Source organism: Lithobates pipiens, unplaced genomic scaffold (genome assembly GCF_037356315.1).
Source record: "Lithobates pipiens isolate NorthernLeopardFrog02 unplaced genomic scaffold, aLitPip1_a1.2 Scaffold_16, whole genome shotgun sequence".
Taxonomy (NCBI): Eukaryota; Metazoa; Chordata; class Amphibia; order Anura; family Ranidae; genus Lithobates; species Lithobates pipiens.
Genome location: NW_027507748.1, coordinates 462,726,510 through 462,750,662, shown reverse-complemented (window position 1 = coordinate 462,750,662; position 24,153 = coordinate 462,726,510). Strand labels below are relative to the sequence as shown.

At 41.5% G+C, this 24,153-nt stretch overlaps 1 protein-coding gene across 3 annotated transcripts in view; it reads left to right on the top strand.

The window, feature by feature from the left end:
- Nucleotides 1-24,153, top strand: part of MYO16 (myosin XVI) — a 555,564-nt gene that overhangs the window by 262,191 nt on the left and 269,220 nt on the right. For all 3 annotated transcript variants that reach the window (XM_077482903.1, XM_077482902.1, XM_077482901.1), the window contains exon 12: nucleotides 9,388-9,453. In XM_077482903.1, coding sequence (XP_077339029.1) covers nucleotides 9,388-9,453 — 66 coding nt within the window. The remainder of the gene's footprint in view (nucleotides 1-9,387; nucleotides 9,454-24,153) is intronic.

Sequence of the window (24,153 nt, the reverse complement as noted above, 5' to 3'; positions counted from 1 at the left end):
CTCTCCTGAACAATTTAACTTGACAGATAGTAACTGACGTTTAAAAACGTAAGTTTTGCCGCGTTTAGCCGTTTTTAGCTGCATTTACGTTTACAAGCATTTTTTTTTCAATAATCAATTAAAAACGCCTATAAACGAAACACGGCTAAACATGAGTTACCGCATTTAAAAGCTATTACAGGCATTTGGCATTTCAAATGCCTCTGAACATCCGTCCTGAACGCATTTTTTTGCTTCACAAAAAAGGCTTTTAAACTCAACTGCCTAGAAACGACTATAAACGACCCTGTGTACGTTTACTGATAAGATGGCATAAAGGAGAGTTCAGGAGCAGCTGAAAACCTGCTCCTAAACGTCTATGTACCAGCAGCAGTGTACATGAAGCCTAATTGTTTAGACACCCTACATGGAGGAAACCTTGTATACCCAATGCATATGTTGGCTCTGCTAAGAGCTGTGTGAAAAAATAGCTATGGTTTATTAATCCTTTTCACAATGCAAGTATATGAGTTTGTTAACTCATTAAAATCAATGCACTTCCTACAGTATGTGGCTGATACCTTATTTCAATAGCCGTTAAGAAAAAGGCAGAGGAATTGCAAATTGTGTGTTTGCCCCATTGTGTGGCAATCTACAACTTTCTATTGTAAATACAATAGCAAAACAATATGTCACAATATAAAAGTCACATCAAATAACTTTAATGTAAACACAACAAATTATAATGCAAAATAAGTTATTGGGAACTATTTCCATTACCAGTAGCAACCACAGTGTCCCCTTAATATCTTCAGTACAGTATGGGAGAATCTGATTTGCTGCAGTAATTGTCCAAGTATTTAAATGTCTGCTTATAGAGAAGGTAGAGGCAGGGTTCCTAGACACCTTAGCTGGCAGCCTAACTGAGGGGAGAACTGGAGCATTGAGATTGTGATTTTCTCAAAGTTCAGTTGTATGGACCCTATGCTGGTGGGAAGAAACATTCTTAAACCAATGCTCATTTTTTGTCTATTTCCATTTGTGCAATCTTCAGTGAACTACAGATATGCTGTAATTCATATCATCTAAGCAGATATGCATGAACTGTCAAAACACAAGAAAACACGTCTGTGGACAGTCAGAAGGAAAAAACTGAAGTCGTCATTACTGCTGTGTTAAAAAAGATGCTCCTGAGTCATTGGCCTGGGTATGCAGATCAGGACTTCTGAATTTGTTGAGTTCACCAGCTGCATGCTTATCCTGGGTCTGTAATCAGTACTGAAGCTGGAAACCACCAGGTGTCCAGCATTTGCTGAAAGAAGGACAACTATGTCAGTTGCCATATTTCTCTTGTGTGACAGGTTTAGTTTAGCAGACATCAAACCCTTTATCATCACTGGTAAAAATTAAAGTGCACACATAGCACATTTCACTATGCAACAGACATGCTAAGCTTACCACATGGCCTAATAACAGATTATCCAGCAATTCAAATTATGGATTACACTTTTTTATACTGGAGATGCTTGAAGTAACCTCAGGTTTCATGAAACATATTTAACTTCAAAAACAAAAATTTAATATATTGTATATTGTATATATCTACTAGTCCAAAGTGGCTGCATTCATTTTCCTTTTAGTTTTTTTTTTCTTTAATTTTACCTGGTAAACCTGCAAATAACACACTCCATGTCCCTCCTACACTTATTGCTTTTACTTTATCTATGAAAGGAGCCATGGTTGTCACCCAGGTTGTTCTACAAATATGTCTACCTTTGTTCTTCTCCGTTATAGTGATGGTACATTGAAGATTAGTAATTTATACAAGAAAGATAAGGCTGCTCAGTTGACAGGAATTGACAATGACACCACATTTCTAGCAAGATCAAGAGGTATTTTTTGTACTTGCTGAAAATGTTCTTAGCCTAAAAAATTCAAACGAATGCAATCACCACATCTAAGGACTGGCAAGCTGCAAAATTACATTTTTGTTTTGTTATGGTTTAGAAAGAAATTCCAAGCTAAACCCTAACTAATTTTAACCAGCCGAGTGGGTGCCCTACTATCCCGGGTAGACTTCATATGTTATCCCAGCCTATCATGTGGCCCCTGAAAATTCTGGATGAATCCTCTGCATACTGCTATATACCCTTTCCAGTAAGATTTGCAATAAAAAAAAGGGATTTTTAGCTCACACACATTGCAATACATTACATATACATGAGTTAGCCAACTGCGCCAAAGTAATCCCTGTATGGCCAGTCCCTAACCCGTTCTTCAACAACAGACACAAATTGGGAGAGAGCCATTAGGTTCAGGTCTGGTCACTGACTTGTAATGCAACAGAAATAGGAAATACCTGTGCTCAGGTCCTAAAAGCTTGCACATGTATCGGCCTAGGTACTATGTGATCACTGTGACCAATCACAGTGATCACGTGCTCACCAATAATTGTCATGAATGGCAGCCATTCATGAGTACATTTTTACTATTGTGATCTCTGTCATTGGTCACAGTGCTCACATGGTGTACAGGGCCAATCACATCAGCCCTTTACCATGTGCTAGCTGTGGTCAATCACATCATCACAATAGTAAACAACAGTAAAACAAGAATTACTATTAGCTCATTAGTTTAAATGGGTTTATCAGCCACTGCTGATGACATAACCCAGTTATTTCAAAAGGAATCCATAGATTCTTGCTGCAGGAATCCAGCAGCCGCACCAACCCAAACGTGTGAAAGGGTTGTTGCACAGCAGTCACAGTGTCCCTGATCACTGCCACATCAGTTATAGCATCCCCTGATCACTGACACAGCAATCACAGTGTCACCATAAGGACTTGTTCACGTGTGCAATGCTCTCTAAAGAGCCATCCATGTTCAGATCGCTCTTCAGAACTTTTGACAGACAGTGAAGAGGCGTTATACTGCCTCTGCATCACCTGACTGACTGGAGAGGCCTAAGCCCCTGTACACACGTTCGGAGATTCTGCCAACCAAATCCGTCGGATTTTGTCCGTCAGATTTAGTCTGACGGATTGTGTCCGAAACTGTTGCATACACACGGTCGGACTAAGTTGTCAAAAAATCCGATCTTTCAGAACGTGATGACGTAATTTTGTTATGATGGGACTACATTCAGGCTAGTAGCCAATAGCTTTGATGTAGGAATTTGATCTGAGCATGCGTGGCACTTGGTCCGATCAAAATTCTCTACACATGATCGGATTACGTCCGACCGGCTCAGTTGGTCGGGAAATATTTCCAACATGTTGGAAAATTGGGTCCGACAGAGATTCGGACGGAATCAGTCCGATGCATACCACACACAGTCGGATTATCTGACGACACGGTCCGATAAGACGCATTCCGACGGATTCTCCGACCGTGTGTACGCGGCATAAAAGTTGTTAATTATATACATCTTTTCAGAGGCGGCTCTAGACTTTGTGAGGCCTTAGACAAAACTTAGGCATGAGGCCCCATTCACTCTACAGTTTGTAGAGGCCAATCTGCTGACAGCCTTAAAGTGGAATTAAACTCTCCTATCCTTTACAGCCAAGGAAGATGATTCTGTTTGATCTACAAATACCATGGTGCTGCTCCAACAAATACCTATCAATTCTGAACAGGTGTCTATTTAAGGTGCCTGCAGGAAAACAGCCTGGTGTAAGGGTATCCTATTAGCAAAGACTTACGCCAGGGTCCTTTCTCAGGCACTTACTGAAAGCCAACTAAAAAAAAAACACTTTGCTTCAAAATACAACAATATTAATACAATACCACAATATATGTGCTAACTATAGTTGAGGCTCATACACAAACCTCCTGTGAGGTTATAATAGTAGTAAACTTTTTTAAGGTCAGAGACTTTGAAGACAATGATACAGGAGATGGTTTTATTATGGTAATGACAAGCAAACTCTTACCTGGCTAACACGGTAACAAATGTTGGAGCCAGACAGGGTGCTGACAGACAATCAAACCACAAAGATGCAGGTGATGGTCAGAGACTGTGCAGACAATTATACAGGAGACAGTCAGAGACTGTGCACAGGAGACGGTCAGACACTGTGCAGACAATGATACAGGAGATGGTCAGACACTGTGCAGACAATGATACAGGAAATGGTCAGGCACTGTGCAGGCAATGATACAGGAGACGGTCAGACACAGTGCAGACAATGATACAGGAGATGGTCAGACACTGTGCAGACAATGATACAGGAAATGGTCAGACACTGTGCAGGCAATGATACAGGAGATGGTCAGACACTGTGCAGACAATGATACAGGAGACGGTCAGAGACTGTGCAGACAATGATACAGGAGATGGTCAGACACTGTGCAGACAATGATACAAGAGACGGTCAGACACTGTGCAGACAATGATACAGGAGACGGTCAGACACTGTGCAGGCAATGATACAGGAGACGGTCAGACACTGTGCAGACAATGATACAGGAGATGGTCAGACACTGTGCAGACAATAATACAGGAGACGGTCAGACACTGTGCAGACAATGATACAGGAGATGGTCAGACACTGTGCAGACAATGATACAGGAAATGGTCAGACACTGTGCAGGCAATGATACAGGAGACGGTCAGACACTGTGCAGACAATGATACAGGAGATGGTCAGACACTGTGCAGACAATGATACAGGAAATGGTCAGACACTGTGCAGGCAATGATACAGGAAATGGTCAGACACTGTGCAGGCAATGATACAGGAAATGGTCAGACATTGTGCAGACAATGATACAGGAGACGGTCAGAGACTGTGCAGACAATGATACAGGAGATGGTCAGACACTGTGCAGACAATGATACAGGAGACGGTCAGAGACTGTGCAGACAATGATACAGGAGACGGTCAGACGCTGTGCAGACAATGCTACAGGAGATGGTCAGACACTGTGCAGACAATGATACAGGAAATGGTCAGACACTTTGCAGACAATGATACAGGAGATGGTCAGAGACTGTGCAGACAATGATACAGGAGACGGTCAGAGACTGTGCAGACAATGATACAGGAGACGGTCAGAGACTATGCAGACAATGATACAGGAGATGGTCAGACATTGTGCAGACAATGATACAGGAGACGGTCAGAGACTGTGCAGACAATGATACAGGAGACGGTCAGACACTGTGCAGACAATGATACAGGAGACGGTCAGACACTGTGCAGACAATGATGCAGGAGACAGTCAGAGACTGTGTGAGTAAGGAAAAGCGGCACAATGATGATCCCACCCAGTAGCAGCTGGTGCTCAAAATTTTTGAAAGAAAATGAGAAAACAAAAACAAATTGCAGCTTCACTGTACCATCAAATGCAGCCTCACTGTGCCCCATCAAATGCAGCCACCATTGTGCCCCATCAAATGCAGCCGCCACTGTGCCCCATCAAATGCAGTGCCACTGTGCCCCGTCAAATGTTGCCACTGTGCGGGGCGGCTATTTTGGTGCCCCTGCAAAGTGCTGCCCTAGGCCTGGGCCTTGTCGGCCTAGGCCAAGACACAGCATGGAGACAAGGTACAGACCATGAGACCGTGAGACAGACAGCGTACTGGGGACAGACCGTGAGAGACAGACAGGGTACTGGGGACAGACCGTGAGAGACAGACAGGGTACTGGGGACAGACCGTGAGAGACAGACAGGGTACTGGGGACAGACCGTGAGAGACAGACAGGGTACTGGGGACAGATCGTGAGAGACAGACAGGGTACTGGGGACAGATCGTGAGAGACAGACAGGGTACTAGGGACAGACTGTGAGACAGACAGGGTACTGGGGACAGACCGTGAGAGACAGACGGGGTACTGGGGACAGACCGTGAGAGACAGACGGGGTACTGGGGACAGACCATGAGAGACAGACAGGGTACTGGGGACAGACCGTGAGACAGACAGGGTACTGGGGACAGACCGTGAGACAGACAGGGTACTGGGGGCAGACAGTGAGAGACAGACAGGGTACTGGGGGCAGACAGTGAGAGACAGACAGGGTACTGGGGGCAGACCGTGAGAGACAGACAGGGTACTAGGGGCAGACAGTGAGACAGACAGGGTACTGGGGGCAGACTGTGAGACAGACAGGGTACTAGGGACAGACAGTGAGACAGACAGGGTACTGGGGGCAGACAGTGAGACAGACAGGGTACCGGGGGCAGGCAGTGAGACAGAGACAGACCATGAGACTGTGACAGTCAGGGTACTGGCCATGAGACCATAGCAAGACCGGGTAATGTATTATGTACAGACAGCTGACAGCATGATGATGTATGTACTGTACCTGCTCCTCAGTCTTCTACACTACTAAAGGCAGCATAAGAATGAAGCCGGTGACAGGTGATGTTGTCTTTGCGCTCCCTGGCCTCATACAGTGCAATCTGGGAGTTGTAGTCTCTGCACAGCACAGGCACCAGAGGCCCAAGTCTGTTGTCTGTGCTGTGAAGAACTACAACTCCCGCCATGCACTGGGGCCGCCGACTGGGGAAAGGCTAGGAGGACAGCGCCTCAGCGGTGGAGCCTGTTATTGGATGCAGCCTGACTGAGCCGAGATGATTAATGTCATCTAACTCGTCCGCGGCGGCGGAGGTTTATCAGCTCAGACAGGCGGCGTGGTGTCTATGTGCAGCACCCGCCCGTTCGCTCACCCCGCAACACACACTGACCGTTCCACTCCCGAGTCCGCACACTGTTTCCTGTCAGGCAAATTAGGCGTTCGCGCCCCGCAAGGCCCTTCTGAGGGCGAGGCCTAAGGCAATCGCCTAATTTGCCTAATTGAAGAGCCGCCTCTGCATCTTTCTTACACAGGTAAGTCAGCATAGGTGTTAGGAAGGGGGAAGGTTTATCCTGGAATTCCACTTTAATGAATCATTGCTGAATAATGACCATTGCCCACCCTAAGACAAAAAATATACAGTTGTATACTAAAGAACCGCAGAGAAATAAAAATAGCAGCATAATATTATAATTATGCGAAATATAACTAAATTGGCAGTACTGAATATCATTCTGCCTAGACTATATTGTAGATGTAATTCTGTTTCTCATATCATTTATCTGCATGCAGGTTTGAATGTATTAGGCTTATTTTACTGTATGTCACTGTCAGAAATCCTAATAATTTTATAACTGTACAGTTTCAAATGAAGCAAAACATGCCTGCGATTTCTAAATGATTGATGTGATCTGACAACTGCAAGAAAGCAATAGAACAAAATATGGCTCGGTGAAAGTTTTATTCCTCCCAACTGAGACATGATTTTCTCTAGTTGTTACCAGGATTATCATTCAGGCAGCTATATGGATGCTGCACCACTGACTCTGAGACTAATAACAATTGGCAGAAAGTTCAGAATTACACATCAGTTTAGTGCAGTCACAACTGATGTCTGTAAATATGTAAAAATGATTTTGTGATCTGTAGAATGTTCTTTATTCATTACCAGAAAGGACTTACATTTTTAACAGATCCTCTTTTCTTCAGCGTGGTGTGGTACTTCCTCTTTCCCAGTTGTCAGCTACATTGCTCTCGAAGATGAATACATCTGTATAATCACAATTACACTAAGGCAATGTTGTTCTAAATGAATGTATATGACGAATATTGCCTATTTCTCTGGATCTTCTGATCATTTTTATATGTGGCCTTCATTGATGTTAACCTCTGCTTGTGATTTTATTTCATCATATGCCCAGTTAAGTGTGCCCAGGTTTGTGATTGATGGGTTTATTTTAAAACATCATTCTACATAGTCATGGGCAATGTAGCTTTAGACTGCCTGACAATCTCTAAACCTGCAGGAGGATTGCTATGGCACACAGTATTGCATTGTGGGCCAGGCTGGTGGTCTGTGTCTTTTAGATATGACAACAGAGAAATTTTAAGCCAAAGGTGTTTTTTTTTTTTTTTTACTCCTGCTACTCCATAATTATTTTTTTCTGTGCATCGCTGGCTTTGGACTCCTAAAGCCAGTGTAGAGCAGTGCTCATTTCTAAAAGCAATTGTTGTGCTTTAGAAATATGCAGAGCTATTTATAAAGCAATGGCGATAGCACTACTCTTTAAATGGGAGCAAGTAATACATTTTGTTAAAAAACATTTTTTAATGTTATACTATTTTAATCTTTTATTCATCCTTTTTTGCATATCAGTGTTAATGATATCTTTGCAGCCCCTTTCAGCTATTTACTGGCAGCTGAATATCATTATTCTGGACTGGTTTCTTAATGGTAGAACAATAGACCATGCCTGTGTATTTGGGCATTTCCTGTGCATTTGAGAGGGTGGCAATGTAGAAACCCAACTTGGAGAAGGCAGGGTGACATAATATTGTTTTAATAAAAGCTGCAGATTTTAAAAGATTTTGCGATGACATGAGTTTGAGTGATTGGGTTTAGATCTACTTAAAGCGGTTGTATACCCACTGAATTATTATTTTTTAACTCACCTGCAAAGAAAAAGGCATAATGAGCTAGTATGCACCGCATACTAGCTCATTATGAAATACTTACCTTAGAACGAGGCCCCGACATCTGGCCCGATCCACACCAAGGGAGCTGACATGTTCCCTCAGTGTTTCTTCCGGGTATAGTGGCTCCGGAGCTGTGAGTGGCCGGAGCCGCGATTTCTTCCCGGCAGGGTCCAGCGTCTGTTGGACTTTCAGCCGAGAATCCCCTGTGCGCATGCGCCGCTGCAGTCAGCGGCGCATTGCGAGGGGAATATCTCCTAAACTGTACAGGTTTAGGAGATTTTTTTTTACCTACAGGTAAGCCTTATTATAGGTTTTCCTGTAGGTTAAAGTACCAAAATTGACTATAAAACCACTTTAAGGCATGAAAAAAATGGCCTCTTAACCCATGTTATCAATCGTAGGCCATTTTACCATGCTTTAAGCCACATAAGGCTTTCCTTATATTGCATTAATATAAATCAGAGCCAAGGATTTTTTCCCTCCGATCAGCTAAAAATAATGAGTCTGATACATGGATATACTAAGCCACAAGGTGGTGTGTACAGTATGTAAACATGTATTTATTAAATTATTTTATGTGTATTTATACCTGCCAACGGAGTGGTGCATTCTAGCTGTATTAGTTGACTGTTATAGGTTGGATATGACAGCACGTAAGCATATCCTTTTATATGCTTTAGAAATATATTTTTTTAATATACTCCTTTTTTATATGAGTATATTTTTTATATTTTATTATTAGTGTGGTATGTCTAGTCTACTTAGGCTATTTACAATGTCACCATTTACAAGATCACTTCAGATTTTTTACAACTAGAAGTGTTGGCCTTTGCCTGTGTATAACAGCAGTTTGCATATGTAATACTGTAGAATGGTCTCTCACATGTCACGGCCTGTTAATTTTTATTCCAGACCTATATTGGAAATATTCTGCTGCTTGTTAACCCATACAAAGATCTTCCCATCTACTCATCCTTGGTAAGAGCTTGCTTTCCTATACATGTGTACAATATTATTATTTAATAAATTGTATCATTTTTTTTACCATTATCTCAGCATGCCACAGAGTTACATCTCTTTACTGCTCTTGTCCTCAAGTTCTTATTATAACTGCAGATGTTTATTTTACTATTGTTATAGTTTGGTATGAATACAAAAAGTGGATGAATGTTTTCTTCACTACATGACAGAAGACAGACAGCTACAATTATATTGCCACATGACAGCACAATGCAATAATAGGTCCTTTTTCTGCATTGCATACATTTTCTAAGTTAAAAAAATCAACAGGCAAAGACAAGTGCTTCCAACTACTTGTCACTGCCCATATGACCCCTAAATGGTTATCACGATATTGCTTGGGTATAACTATAACGTGGAAATTGCAACATAGCCACCTTTACAATGCCTGCTGTTAGAGTTCCTCACTAGGTTACACCCCAATATTTACTGATTATTTGAAAGACAAATTTCTTAACTTTTTGAGGCGTGATCATATTTACACTACAATTGCTTGCAGATATGGCTTCCAAAAGCATGGAGATATATGAAGAGAGCAAAACAGATGAGACAGTAATAAACGGCCTGGAAGAATTTCTTGAACACCTGCAAAAAAGCTGCAGCATTTGCAGTGGCACACAAATGGCTAAAATTAGGGAACATAGGAAAAGTGGCACTATTTTACTAGTATTCTAGTCTGTTGTCACTTCATTCTGCTGCTGAATCAGCATTCTATTTCTAGGGTTGGGAGTGTCTGGGTGGTGTCTACGTTTATTGAAGGAGAGGTGAATCTCACCACATATACATTTGGCAATATTACCTTTAGATTTTAACGCAAAGCAGAAATACTACACATGGTTTACAGAACCAATCATGGCTATACAGAAACATTCAATCAGGGGAATTCATAAACAATGTTGTATACACTGGTTCGATTTTTGTCAGGGAGCAGCACTGAAAGTATTGGTCTTTGAGCCCAATTCATGTACCTGTCACAGATACTGTAGCTACATGAACCTGTTCATTGTCTGCACTGCAAGGATCATTCATACAGAACATTCCTTCCTCAGTGCATTCCTAGTCATCTCTGTATCTGTCACACTGACAGACACTTGGCTGCTGAGTTTTTTGTAATAGGGCTGGGTGGAGCCTGATGGTGAAGTGGGAGACTAGTTGCAGTCATCTGTACTTTTGATTATTGGGTGGCACAGTGGTGTAGTGGGTAGCACTCTTGACCAGCAGTAAAAAGGGTCACCGGTTTGGATCCCAACCACGACACCATCTGTGTCGCATGTTCTCCATGTGCCTGCATGGGTTTCCCCCAGTTTCCTCTCACACTCCAAAGACATGCTGGTAGGTAAATTGGCCCTAGTATATGAAGTGAGTTAGGGACATTAGATTGTAAGCTCCTTGTGGGTAGGGTACAATTGTGAATGTACAATGTATATGTAAAGCGAAGTGTAAATTGACAGCGCTATATAAGTACCTTAAATAATAATAAAAATTCCATTCGTGGATTTTGAATCTGCCCACTGTAGTGCCCTATCAATCAAAAGTAAAGTGGACCTGATGGGAAACTACTCTCCCCGTTCCCCATTAAGCTCCACCCACCCTGTGACAAGACATTTCCCAAATAATGACATCACCTGTATCCATGTTTAAATTTAGTGTTTGGACAGGGAATCTTCTAGCTGATAGCTAAATGGGACAGATATGTGTACAGGAAGCTGTCACATACATCACAGCTTCCCAGCACAGACCTGAATCACTTTGAGCATGTGTTTACACTAGCTCAGAGTTGGTCCTAATTAATTTTAGAATTGGTGGTAATTCTATCATTATTTGTCACTGCCATAGCGTCAAGTTCTTAAAATGGCAGTGCTAAGAACTACCTGAATTTGCATGTTTTGGTAATTGTACTGACACTGACACAAATTCTTGCCTGAATTAGATGCAGATAGTTCTAAAGGGAGCTGCTGATGGAATCTGTCATTAGGACTGTTTTGAATTGCCCTGATTGTTTTCACATATGTCCTGGCCTTTATGTTATGCTTAAAAATATGTTTCTCTTAAGATTTCCTTTTTAACTTTGCAACTCTACAAATACAGTAACACCTTGGATTGCAAAAATATTTAATTCTGGAAACATTCTTGTCAAAAGCACTCATATATCAAAGCGAATTTACCCATAGGAAATAAAGAAAACTAATATGATTTGTTCCAAAACCCCAAAAAAAGTGTCAATAGGTAATATATAAAGCAGAATCCAGCAGGCGCTACAGAGTATTAAACAGGAGAGGCACCTCTAAGTGTAGCAATATGGTGACATTTGATGAAGGTACAAAATGTAGGAACTCACATGGTCAGCGAGTGCATGTTGGTCAGTGAGTACCTGTGTATTGTCTTGTTGAGTACCTGTGTATTGTCTTGTTGAGTATTAGTGTCAGGAAGCTAGTTGTTAGATAATTTGGACAGGGTATAATCCTCAATCCTCATTAAATTAGTAGATACGATGCCGGTGGGTGTGGAGATGTGACTTGGAGATGTGATGTGTACATCTTGCGGCATGTATGCGTTCCTTGATCATCCGATCGAGGGCGAATACTGCTGTGTAAAATGTAAGCACATTTTTTCACTGGAAGCCCAGTTTCTGAATCAGGGGAGACAACTGTCAGCACTGAGAAGTTCCTCCATACAAAAGGAGAGCCAGGAACGTACACAGCAGGTGGCGGCAGGGACCAGCACAGAGGCGGTGGAGACAACGAGGTGCAGGCACTAGGAAAGAGTAGATGGGTGACAGTGAGGAAGGGTAGAGGGGGAAGTGCCAGGGAGGCCGATCCAGGGCTGGTGCATTCCAATAAGTACGCTCGATTGGGTGACATTGCTGAAACCAGTCAGGGACCAGCACTGCTGGAGCTGAGGGACTCTCCTAGCTGCTGGGGGAAGAACTCCTCTAGTGAGACTGGGGGGAAACAAAGGGAAAGGAAAAAACTATTCTGGTGGTAGGGGGACTCAATTCTTAGAAGGACAGAGAATGCAATCGGTAACAAAGACCTGAAGCGCCAAACGGTATGTTGGTTCGGTACATCACGGATCTGGTGGACAGATTACTGGGAGGGGCTGGGGAAGACCCAGCTGCACATTGGCACCAATGACAAAGTCAGAGGTAGATGTAGCGTCCACTAAAGAACAATTTTAGGAACTTCAGAGCTAAATTGAGGAAAAGGACCACCAAGGTAGTATTCTCAGGAATATTGCTGGTACATCGAGCCACACCAGAATGGCAGAGGAAGATTAGGGAAGTAAACAAGTGGCTGAAGAGCTGGTGTAGTACGGAGGGGTTTGGGTTCCTGGAGGACTGGGCCAACTTCTTAGTTGATCACCAGTACTATAGAAGGGACGGACTGCACCTAAATGAGGAGGGTGGGCACATTTTTTTTAAACTAGGCAATGGTCGGGGGGGGGGGGGGGCAGAGGTAGAGATAGTCAAACGGTCTAAACTGCGTGGCATGTTCACCAATGCCAGAAGCCGGGCAGACAAGATGGGTGAACTAGAGATACTGTTGTACAAGGAGGATTTAGATTTTGTGGAAATTTTATGGAAATGGTTTAACAGGTCTCATGATTGGTTGGCAACCATTCAAGGGTATACCTTTTATCGCAAAAAAGGGGGAGGGGTTGGCTATATATCGCAAATAATGTACAAGTGAATGTGAGAGATGACATCACTAAGGGAGCTAGGGAGGAGGTGGAATCCTTATGGGTAGAGCTCCAAAGGGATGAAGTTATGGGGAAAATACCACTGGGATTATACTATAGGCCCCCTAACCTGAGGGAGGAGGGGGAGACGGATCTCCTATCACAAGTTGGATTAGCAGCAAGGATGGGAAGTGTTATCATAATGGGGGATTTTAAATATCCAGACATAGACTGGGCAGAGGGAACCACAAACCTGTCTAAGCCCCTGTACACACGGTCAGAGATTCTGCCAACCAAATCCGTCGGATTTTGTCCGTCGGATTTAGTCTGACGGATTGTGTCCGAAACTGTTGCATACACACGGTCGGACTACGTTGTCGAAAAATCCGATCTTTCAGAACGTGATGACGTAATTTCGTTACGATGGGACTACATTCAGGCTAGTAGCCAATAGCTTTGATGTAGGAATTTGATCTGAGCATGCGTGGCACTTGGTCCGATCAAAATTCGCTACACATGATTGGAGTATGTCCGATCGAACCAGTGGGTCGGGAAATATTTCCAACATGTTGGAAAATTGGGTCCGACGGATATTCGGACGGAATCAGTCCGATGCATACCACACACAGTCGGATTATCCGATGACACGGTCCGATAGGACACATTCCGATGGATTCTCCGACCGTGTGTACAAGAGCTTAGGCTCGCCAGTTCCTAAATGTCTTGCAGGACAATTTCATGGTTCAGATGGTAGATACACCAACTAGAAATAAAGCGTTACTGGATCCACTGATTATCAACAATACAGACCTGATCACAGATGTGGAAATATGGGGCAATTTAGAAAACAGCAATCAGTTGGCTTCAGTATAAATCACACAAATAGGAAACAAGGGGATTACAAAGACACTGAATTTCAAAAGAGCCAACTTCCCTAAACTACGAACCTTGCTAGAAGGCATGAATTGGGATAAAATCTTAGGAACAAAGAACACGGAGGAGAGATGGGTTTGCTTTAAGAGCATAATAAATAAGGGCATTAGCCAATGCATCCCATTGGGTAATTCATTTAAAAGAGGGAACAAAAGTCCTGGTTGGCTTATTCCTGAGAATTACAGACCAGTTAGCCTAACATCAATAGTATGCAAGCTGTTGGAGGGGATGATAAGGGACTATGTACAAGATTTTAGTAACGCGAATGGTATCATTAGCAGTAATCAGCATGGATTCATGAAGAATCGTTCTTGCCAAACCCATCTATTAACCTTCTATGAGGAGGTGAGTTGCCATCTAGATAAAGGAAGGCCCGTAGATGTGATGTATCTGGATTTTGCAAAAGCATTTGACACAGTTCCCCATAAATGTTTACTGTACAAATTAAAGTTCGTTGGCATGGACCATAGGGTGAGTACATGGATTGAAAACTGGCTACAAGGGCGAGTTCAGAGGCTGGTGATAAATGGGGAGTACTTAAAATGGTCAGAGGCGGGTAGTGGTGTCCCCCAGGGTTCTGTGCTGGGACCAGTCCCGTTTATTTGTTCATAAATGACCTGGAGGATGGAGTAAACAGCTCAATCTCTGTATTTGCAGACGATACTAAGCTAAGCAAGACAATCATTTCTCTGCAGGATGTGGAAACCTTGCAAATATATCTGAATAAATTAATGGGGTGGGCAACTACATGGCAAATGAGGTTTAATGTAGAAAAATGTAAAATAATGCATTTGGGTGGCAAAAATAGGAATGCAATCTATACACTGGGGGGAGAACCTCTGGGGGAATCTAGGATGGAAAAGGACCTGGGGGCCCTAGTAGATGATAGGCTCAGCGATGGCATGCAATGCCAAACTGCTGCTAACAAAGCAAACAGAATATTGGCATGCATTAAAAAAGGGATCAACTCAAGAGATAAAAAGATAATTCCTGCTCTACAAGACTCTGGTCTGGCCGCACCTAGAGTATGCTGTCCAGTTCTGGACACCAGTTCTCAGGAAGGATATACTGGAAATGGGGCGAGTGCAAAGAAGGTCAACTAAACTAATAAAGGGTGTGGAGGATATTAGTTATCTATGTAACATGGTTGATGATTAAAATAAGCACATCTAAGTATGCAGGTATCTGGGGTAAAGTTGTCCACATAGCTCATCCTCCGCACTGCCATCTATGTCATCCCTTCCACGCTGAGCTCCATGAGCGCTTCAAGCCTTGCTTTCAGATTGCTCTACTGCAGGGTAATCTTCTTGGTCATGATTGCAGACAGACAGCAGTGAGAGCCGGTGGTGAGGAGGGCGGTCTATGTGGACAACTTTACCCCAGATGCCTGTATACTTAGATGTGCCCATTTTAATCATCAAGCATGTGATTTGCTAAATGTTGTATCTTCATTAAATGTAACCATATTGCTGAGGCACCTCTTTTACTTGAGCCTGAAAGAATTTAAATATTAACCCTTTGCTAGTTAAACTTTTCTTCATAACATCACTGTTCCTCCCTGTGACATGGACAGCCCCTCTCATTGAAGTAACACTGAAGTCATATCAAATCATTACAAATCTCAATGAAGTAGTGCTGAAGTAGTGCTAAAGTAGTGGTTGAGGTTGGGCTTTAAATTGCACTACTTTAGTGTGACCGCAGGCATCTATTCAGTTGCTACTCATATTGCAAGACATTGCTTGTTTATCAAGTTAAAATTTATAAAAAACATTTGCTCATCTTGTAAAACACTCGCAGACCAAGTTACTCACAATCCAAGATTTTACTGTAATCCCAAAGCTTCCCATTCTAAAGGGAAAACTTTTAAATATTCTTCTTTATAATAATAGCTACATTATTGACAAAAAGCAGATTACATTTAATCAAATAAATAAAAAAATAAAGTTTCACAAAATAATACAGTGATTGACTCGCCTCAGTAATGTCTACAAATATATAATACCTTTGTTCTGGGTGAACTCAGCTTTTAATCTATCCATAGATGCTGTATCTTGTTCATTTGTCATGGGCCCATTTTCTTTATAACCATTTATTATATAGGCCACAACGAGCTTCTGTTTTGTGTGTTGGATTGGTATAATAAATAGATCTCTCTATTCTATTTGGAATGTCTACAATTTCATGTAAATAGTGTGTTTGCTTGCAGTATTTTATGATGTACCATGCATAAATATAAATTGTTGAGTGAAGCTTAGGGCTTTCTACATGTGTCAGTGTTAAGAGCTATTGAATTGGAGGCATGAGGATGTTTATTTTTATTTAATATGACAAATCATCTACTATGATTTATTAAGTGCTGGCAGGTAGACATAAATTCCTTTTACAACTACTACCAAGAAGTATACTCTTAGTTAAACAAGCAGATAAAACACAAAAACTCAGTCATAAAAATGCTTCATGTACAGCTATATGTTAGTGGCTGTGCTTTCTTTTTTATATTACTCATTTAAATTGCACATAGACTGTCTGCACCAGTATATAAAGTGAGAAAATACAGCTTTAACAATATTAAAGCACAAACAAACAAAAGTTTCCCCAGCACACTTTCCAGCTAGCCAGCCAATATATATATATATATATATATATATATATATATATATATATATATATACAGTATAGCAAAAAATTAGTACACCTCTCCCATTTTTAAAAATATTTTATTATATCTTTTCATGTGACAACACTGAAGAAATTACACTTTGCTACAATGTAAAGTAATGAGTGTATAGCTTGTTTAATAGTGTAAATTTGCTGTCCCCTCAAAATAACTCAAAACACAGCCACTAATGTCTAAACCGCTGGCAACAAAAGTGGGTACACCCCCAAGTGAAAATGTCCAAATTGGGCCCAATTAGCCATTTTCTCTCCCCAGTATCATGTGACTCATTAGTGTTGTAAGGTCTCAGGTGTGAATGTTGAGCAGCTGTGTTAAATTCGGTGTTATCGCTCTCACTCACTCATATCGGTCACTGGAAGTTCAACATGGCACCTCATGGCAAAGAACATTCGGAGGATCTGAAAAAATGAATTGTTGCTCTACATAAAGATGGCCTAGGCCAGGGGTGTTCAACCTGTGGCTCTCCAGCTGTTGCGGAACTACAAGTCCCATGAGGCATAGCAAGACTCTGACAGCCACAAGCATGACACCCAGAGGCAGAGGCATGATGGGATTTGTAGTTTTGCAACAGCTGGAGAGCCATAGGTTGAGCACCCCTGGCCTAGGCTATAAGAAGATTGCCAAGACCCTGAAACTGAGCTGCAGCATGGTGGCCAAGACCATGCAGCTGTTTAACAGGAAAGGTTCCACTCAGAACAGGCCTTGCCATGGTCGACTAAACAAGATGAGTGCACATGCTAAGTGTCATGTCCAGAGGTTGTCTTTGGGAAACAGACGTATGAGGGCTGCCAGCATTGCTGCAGAGGTTGAAGGAGTGGGGGGGGGGGGGGGGGGTCAGCCTGTCAGTGCTCAGACCATACGCCGCACAACACTGCATTAAATTGGTCTGCATGGCTATCGTCCCAGAAGGAAGCCTCTTCTAAAGATGATGCACAAGAAAGCCTGCAAACAGTTTGCGGAAGACAAGCAGACTAAGGACATGGATTTCTAGAACCATGTCTTGTGGTCTGATGAGATTAAGATAAACTTATTTTGTTCAGATTGTGTCAAGTATGTGTGGTGGAAACCAGGTGAGGAGTACAAAGACAAGTGTGTCTTGCCTACAGTCAAGCATGGTGGTGGGAGTGTGGTCTGGGGCTGCATGAGTGTTGCCGAAACTAGGGAGCTACAGTTCATTGAGGAAACCAAGAATGCCAACATGTACTGTGAGGTACTGAAGAATAGCATGATCCCTTCTCTTTGGAGACTGGGCCGCAGGGCAGTATTCCAACATAAGGACCCCAAATTCACCTCCAAGATGACCACTGCCTTGCTAAAGAAGCTGAAGGTAAAGGTGATGGACTGGCCAACCATGTCTCCAGACCTAAACCCTATTAAGCATCTGTGGGGCATCCTTAGATGCCACCAGTTCTGTGATGTCGTCATGGAGGAGTGAAAGAGGACTCCAGTGGCAACCTGTGAAGCACTGGTGCACTCCATGCCCAAGAGGGTTAAGACATCGCTGGAAAATAATGGTGGCCAAACAAAATATTGACATTTTGTGCCCAATTTGGACATTTTCACTAGGGGTGTACTCACTTTTGTTGCCAGCGGTTTAGACATAAATGGCTGTGTGTTTAGTTATTTTGAGGGGATGGGAATTTTACACTGTTATGCAAGCTGTATACTCACTACATTGTAGCAAAGTATAATTTCTTCAGTGTTGTCACATGAAAAAATATAATAAAATATTTACAAAAATGTGAGGGGTGTACTCAGTTTTGTGAGATACTGTATACAGTGCCTTGAAAAAGTATTCATTCCCCTTGAAATTCTCCACATTTTGTCATGTTACAACTAAAATACATGTATTTTATTGGGATTTTATGTGATAGACCAACACAAAGTGGCACATATTTGTGAAGCGGAAGGAAAACGATAAATGGTTTTCCAAATTTTTTACAAATAAATATGTGAACGGTGTGGTGTGCATTTGTATTTGACCCCCTTTACTCTGATACCCCTAACTAAAATCCAGTGTAACCAATTGTCTTCAGAAGTCACCTAATTAGTAAATAAAGTTCACATGTGTAATTTAATCTTAGTATAAATAAAGCTGTTCTGTGAAGCCCTCAGAGGTTTGTTAGAGAACCTTAGTGAGCAAACAGCATCATAAACGCCAAGGAACAAACAAGAACGGTCAGGGATAATGTTGTGGAGAAGTTTAAAGCAGGGTTAGGTTATAAAAAAATATCCAGATCCTTGAACACCTCATCGAGCACTGTTCGATCTACCATCGAAAAATGGAAAGAGTATGGCACAACTGCAAACCTACCAAGACATGACTGTCCACCTAACCTGACAAGCCAGGCAAGGAGAGCATTAATCAAGAAAACAGCCAAGATGCCCATGGTAACTCTGGAGGAACTGCAGAGATCCACAGCTCAGGTGGTTGCATCTGTCCACAGAACAACTATTAAATGTGCATACCACAAATCTGGCCTTTATGGAAGAGTGGCAAGAAGAAAGCTATAAGAAATCACATTTGCTGTTTGCATTAAGCCATGTGGAAAAAGGTGCTCTGGTCAGGTGAGACCAAAATTAAACTTTTTGGACTAAAAGCCAAACGCTTTGTGTGGCGGAAAACTAACACTGCACATCACCCTGAACACACCATCCCCACCATGAAACATGGTGCATCATGTTGTGGGGATGCTTTTCTTTAACAGGGACAGGGAAGCTGGTCTGAGTTAATGGGAAGATGGATGGAGCCAAATACATGGCAATCTTAGAAGAAAACCTGTTCGAGTCTGCAAAAAACTTGAGACTGGAGCGGAGGTTTACATTCCAGCAGGATAACAACCCTAAACATACAGCCAGAGCTACAACGAAATGGTTTAGCTCAAAGCATATTCATGTGTTAGAATGGCCCAGTCAAAGTCCAGACCTAAATCCAATTGAGAATCTTTGGCAAGACTTTGAAAATTGAAAATTGTTGTTCACAGACGTTTTCAATCTAATCTGACAACGTTTGAGCTATTTTGCAAAGAACAATGGTCAAAAATAGAGACATACCCAAAAATACCTGCAGCTGTAATTGCAGTGAAAGGTGGTTCTACAAAATATTGACTCAAGGAGGCTGAATACAAATGCACACCACACTTTTCACATATTTATTTGTAGAGATGAGCCGAACACCCCCCATTTCGGTTCACATCCAGAACATGCGAACAGGCAAAAAATTTGTTCGAACACGCAAACAACGTTAAAGTCTATGGGACACGAACATGAATAATCAAAAGTGCTAATTTTAAAGGCTTATATACAAGTTATTGTCATAAAAAGTGTTTGGGGACCCGGGTCCTGCCCCAGGGGACATGTATTCAATGCAAAAAAAAAGTTTTAAAAACGGTTGTTTTTTCGGTTGCTCCTGTGAGGGAATCCCATGCTGTTTTTTTTGGTGAATTTTATGTGTATTGCCGACAATTCATTATAGCCGTGAGTACTTTTAAATTACATTTTTTCCTTTAGAAATGTCATTTTGCTCTCAGACTGTTCTAAACATGGAAAACATGTGCCACTTTGCAGGCATACTATAAACACTTTTATTGTTTCACTTTAAACATTTTTAAAATCACTGCAACTGAAAAAACTGCAGTTTTTAAAACTTTTTTTTGTATTGATACATGTCCCCTGGGGCAGGACCCAGGTCCCCAAACACTTTTTATGACAATAACTTGCAGATTAACCCGTAAAATTATCACTTTTGATTTCTCCCATAGACTTTTTAAGGGTGTTCCGCGGCTTTTGAATTTGCCGCAAACACCCCAAATTACTCATGTTCGACGTAAACAGCCAATGTTTGAGTCAAACTCATGTTCGACGTAAACAGCCAATGTTTGAGTCGAACTCATGTTCGACCCAAACATAAAGCCCACCCCTATTTATTTGTAGAAAATGTTGAAAACCATTTTTCATTTTTCTTCCACTTCACAATTATGTGTCACTTTTTGTTGGTCTATCACATAAAATCCCAATAAAATACATTTACGTTTTTGTTTGTAACATGACAAAATTGCAAGGGGTGTGAATACTTTTTCCAGGCACTGTATATACAGTATATCTACCAATTTGTGTTAAATTGTTTTAGTTGCACACTTTTGAAAATATATGTGGAAGCTGCACTACCTCTCATGACCCCTCTTTAAAGTGTGGTCTTATCTCCTATATTTTAGAGTCTCCTTATTGGAGCATTTATGGCGAATAAATTAAGGACGGGCATGCCTGGAGGGAGCTCATATCTCCGGGACACATTAGAAGCCCAGTAGAGTACAATGGCAGCTGAAGGCATCCAATGTGTCCCCAAGCTAACCACCCCAATTTAGAACTAGCCTTTGAAGGAAGGTGCACATAGAAGGGCTTTGCACAGCACAAACAATCAACAGTTTTCCAAGCACACTTACCAGCTAACCTTAACCCCCCCCCCCCCCCCAAAAGAAACAAAACAAAATACAAAACAAAATGGCACTGTCTAACAAAATGGCACTGTCTAACAATTTTAAAATCAGAGGATTTAGTTGCACACATTTGCAAATAGACATTATGTGGAAGCCACACTGCCCTTATTGAGGCTCCTATGTAAAAAGTGTCTCTAACTCTTATGCCTAGTAAAAACAGGCTGAATGTCCAGAGACATTGGCCAGTCCAATAAAAACCAACTGACATTCGGAGGAGCCTCCATAAGGCAGTGTGGCTTCCACATAATGTAAGTGTGTATGTCAGGCGATCCAACATAAGCCACCTTCTATTGGACGAGCAAGCTGGAAAACCAGCAACTGACTGGCTCCTGTTCAGCACTCTTAGCCAATGGCAGAGAGCGCTGATCGGAGTGTTCTGGCGGGGGCGGCTGTCCCCCTGTCAGAACACAACAGCTCAGCGGGGAAGATTGCTGTGCTCACGTCAGATCATTAGATTACAGTGGCTCTGACCGGAGCTGTCAGTTTCTTTTTCGTTCAACCCAAAATAAACTATTACTGTAGTGTGTACCAAGCTTTATCTGTGAAAGTCTCCAAGTTGGAGCATATAGAGCAATGGATAAATTAAGGGCCAATATGGCTGGGGGCAGCCCATTTCTCCTAATCATATTAAACCAAGCCCAACTGCACAGTGCACACTATGGATTTGGACACCGCCAAACAAACGTACAGCTTAAAAAAGAGAATTCTATTTTTTAAATATGTTTTCTATTTTTAAGTATGTATTCTTAACTCAAAAAAATGCATTCTATTTCTTTCCTCCAAATTCCTTTTTTTTTATTCTGTGGTCTGTCTACCTGTAAGATCCCTTTCACACTGAGGTGGTTTTCAGGCATTTTAGTGCTGGAAATAACGCCTGTAATGTGCCTAATAACTGCTTCTCATTTATTTCAGTGTGACTTTTCACACTGGGGCAGTGCGCTTGCGGGACATTAGGTAATGTCCTGCAAGCAGCATCTTTGGGGCAGTTTGGATTAAAAGGAATGGGCAGTGCTTCCAAAGCACCTAAAAACAGCTTCGGAAGCGCCGCAATACAGGTGTTTTTAACACCTTGTTTAGGTTTAAAAGCACCCTGTCAGTAGCTGAAAAGCACCGCTAAGGCTGGATTCACACCTATGCATTTTTTGTGCTTTTTGCATTTTGCAGATTTGCACTACAGAACGTGTTCCATAGGAAACCATTTTAAATAGACTATAGTGCAAATCTGCAAAAAAACGCACTAAAAATGCATAGGTGTGAATCAGGCCTTAAACAGCACCAAAGCGCTGATAAAATGAGCGGTGCTTTAGCGCTAATGCGCCCACGGCCCCACTGTGAAAGGGGTCTTGAAGGGTAGCTATGTTCATTCTTCCTGGTCCCAGTGTATGCAGGAACATAGCTACCCTCTCTTGTTTACGCCTGAGAGGGATTACGAACTATGGACTGTGTGATTTATAGTGTGCATAAAGCAGTACACATGATTGCAGCTAATATTTACTGCTCATTCCAAACAAATAAAAGTAGGAGGGATAGGAGAGGTTTAGGAGCTCTTGGGGGATGTTATAAGGAGGTAGAAAAACACAGTAAAAAACAATTTCATGAAAATAAGAAGTGGATGATTTTGTTTGGAGAATAACAATTTTCAGTGCCACGTTACGTGTATAAATTATTTTTATTCATTTATAAAGTATCCATAACAATACAACACAATCAGAAACTTAAGCAACCTTCATAAAAATAAGCAAAATAAAAAAGCCCAATAGAAAACCATGTGGGTTTTATAGACACCAAAAAAAGATTGTAATATATACTAAAGGTGTATCCCCGATGAGCTTATCCTTATAGCCATAGATATCATATTTCTTCCCCAAGAAAGGAGGCAGATGACATGCAAGAGGTGGAAGCATACCTCTTCTAAGTACTAATACTCTTATGTGGGGTACAGACTATAAGAAAACCGGGCGAACGATCGCCTGATTTTCCTCATTGTTTCACAGCAAAACGTAATTGAACGAAAATTTGTATGAAAATTCTCGTACGACATTTCTGATCATGCGCAGTCTTTCTTTTCAAATTTTTCTTGGATCAAGATCATACAAAAATGGTACACATTGAACAATAATCGCTCATTCTGTTCCCGTACGAGAACATTTTTGGAGTTTTTTCCTTCGAAAATTTTCATACAAAAAGTCGGGAATCAGCTGTCGAAAGTTGTATACACACTATATGAAAATCATACAAAAGTTCCTCAAATGAAAATGTTCCTCTTATTTTCTTTTTAAATATTTTTATTATGTTTTTCAAGGTTTAATATCAACAATAAAATAATATCATTCGTGGTAATACAATGCAATGAGAAAATGAATTATTATTTTTTTTTCCTAGAGGTTTCCTCTCTCTTTCCTTCGATCTCCCCCCCTCCACCACCCCCTCCCCTATATAATAGAGTATTTTTATAACCCTCCCCACCTCCTATGTGACTTATATAAAATTAACCAAAAAAAACAAACCACAAAAAAAAAAAACACATCAAACTTAGTGTATGAGGCTTCTATAAAGTCATGATCCCTTTTTAACCTATTCCCCCGAATTCCCACTCCCCCAACCCCCTTCCTTATTGCCATAACCCTAGTGCATCGTTTTCCACCTCCCTTCTTATTTATGGAAGAAAATGAAAGAGGAGAGAGAAGAGAGAAAAATAAGTACAATTTCTTAAACCTCTCCTCTCTTACCCTCCCGCCTCCCCTCTCTTTTGACCATTTTCGTGGAATATTTACTACTCTACTTATTATTCAATCTCTATTAAGCAACCTTCCCAATCTATCCAGATTTGCACAAACCTCTCCTTTCTATTCTTAATTTTGTGTATCCATCTTT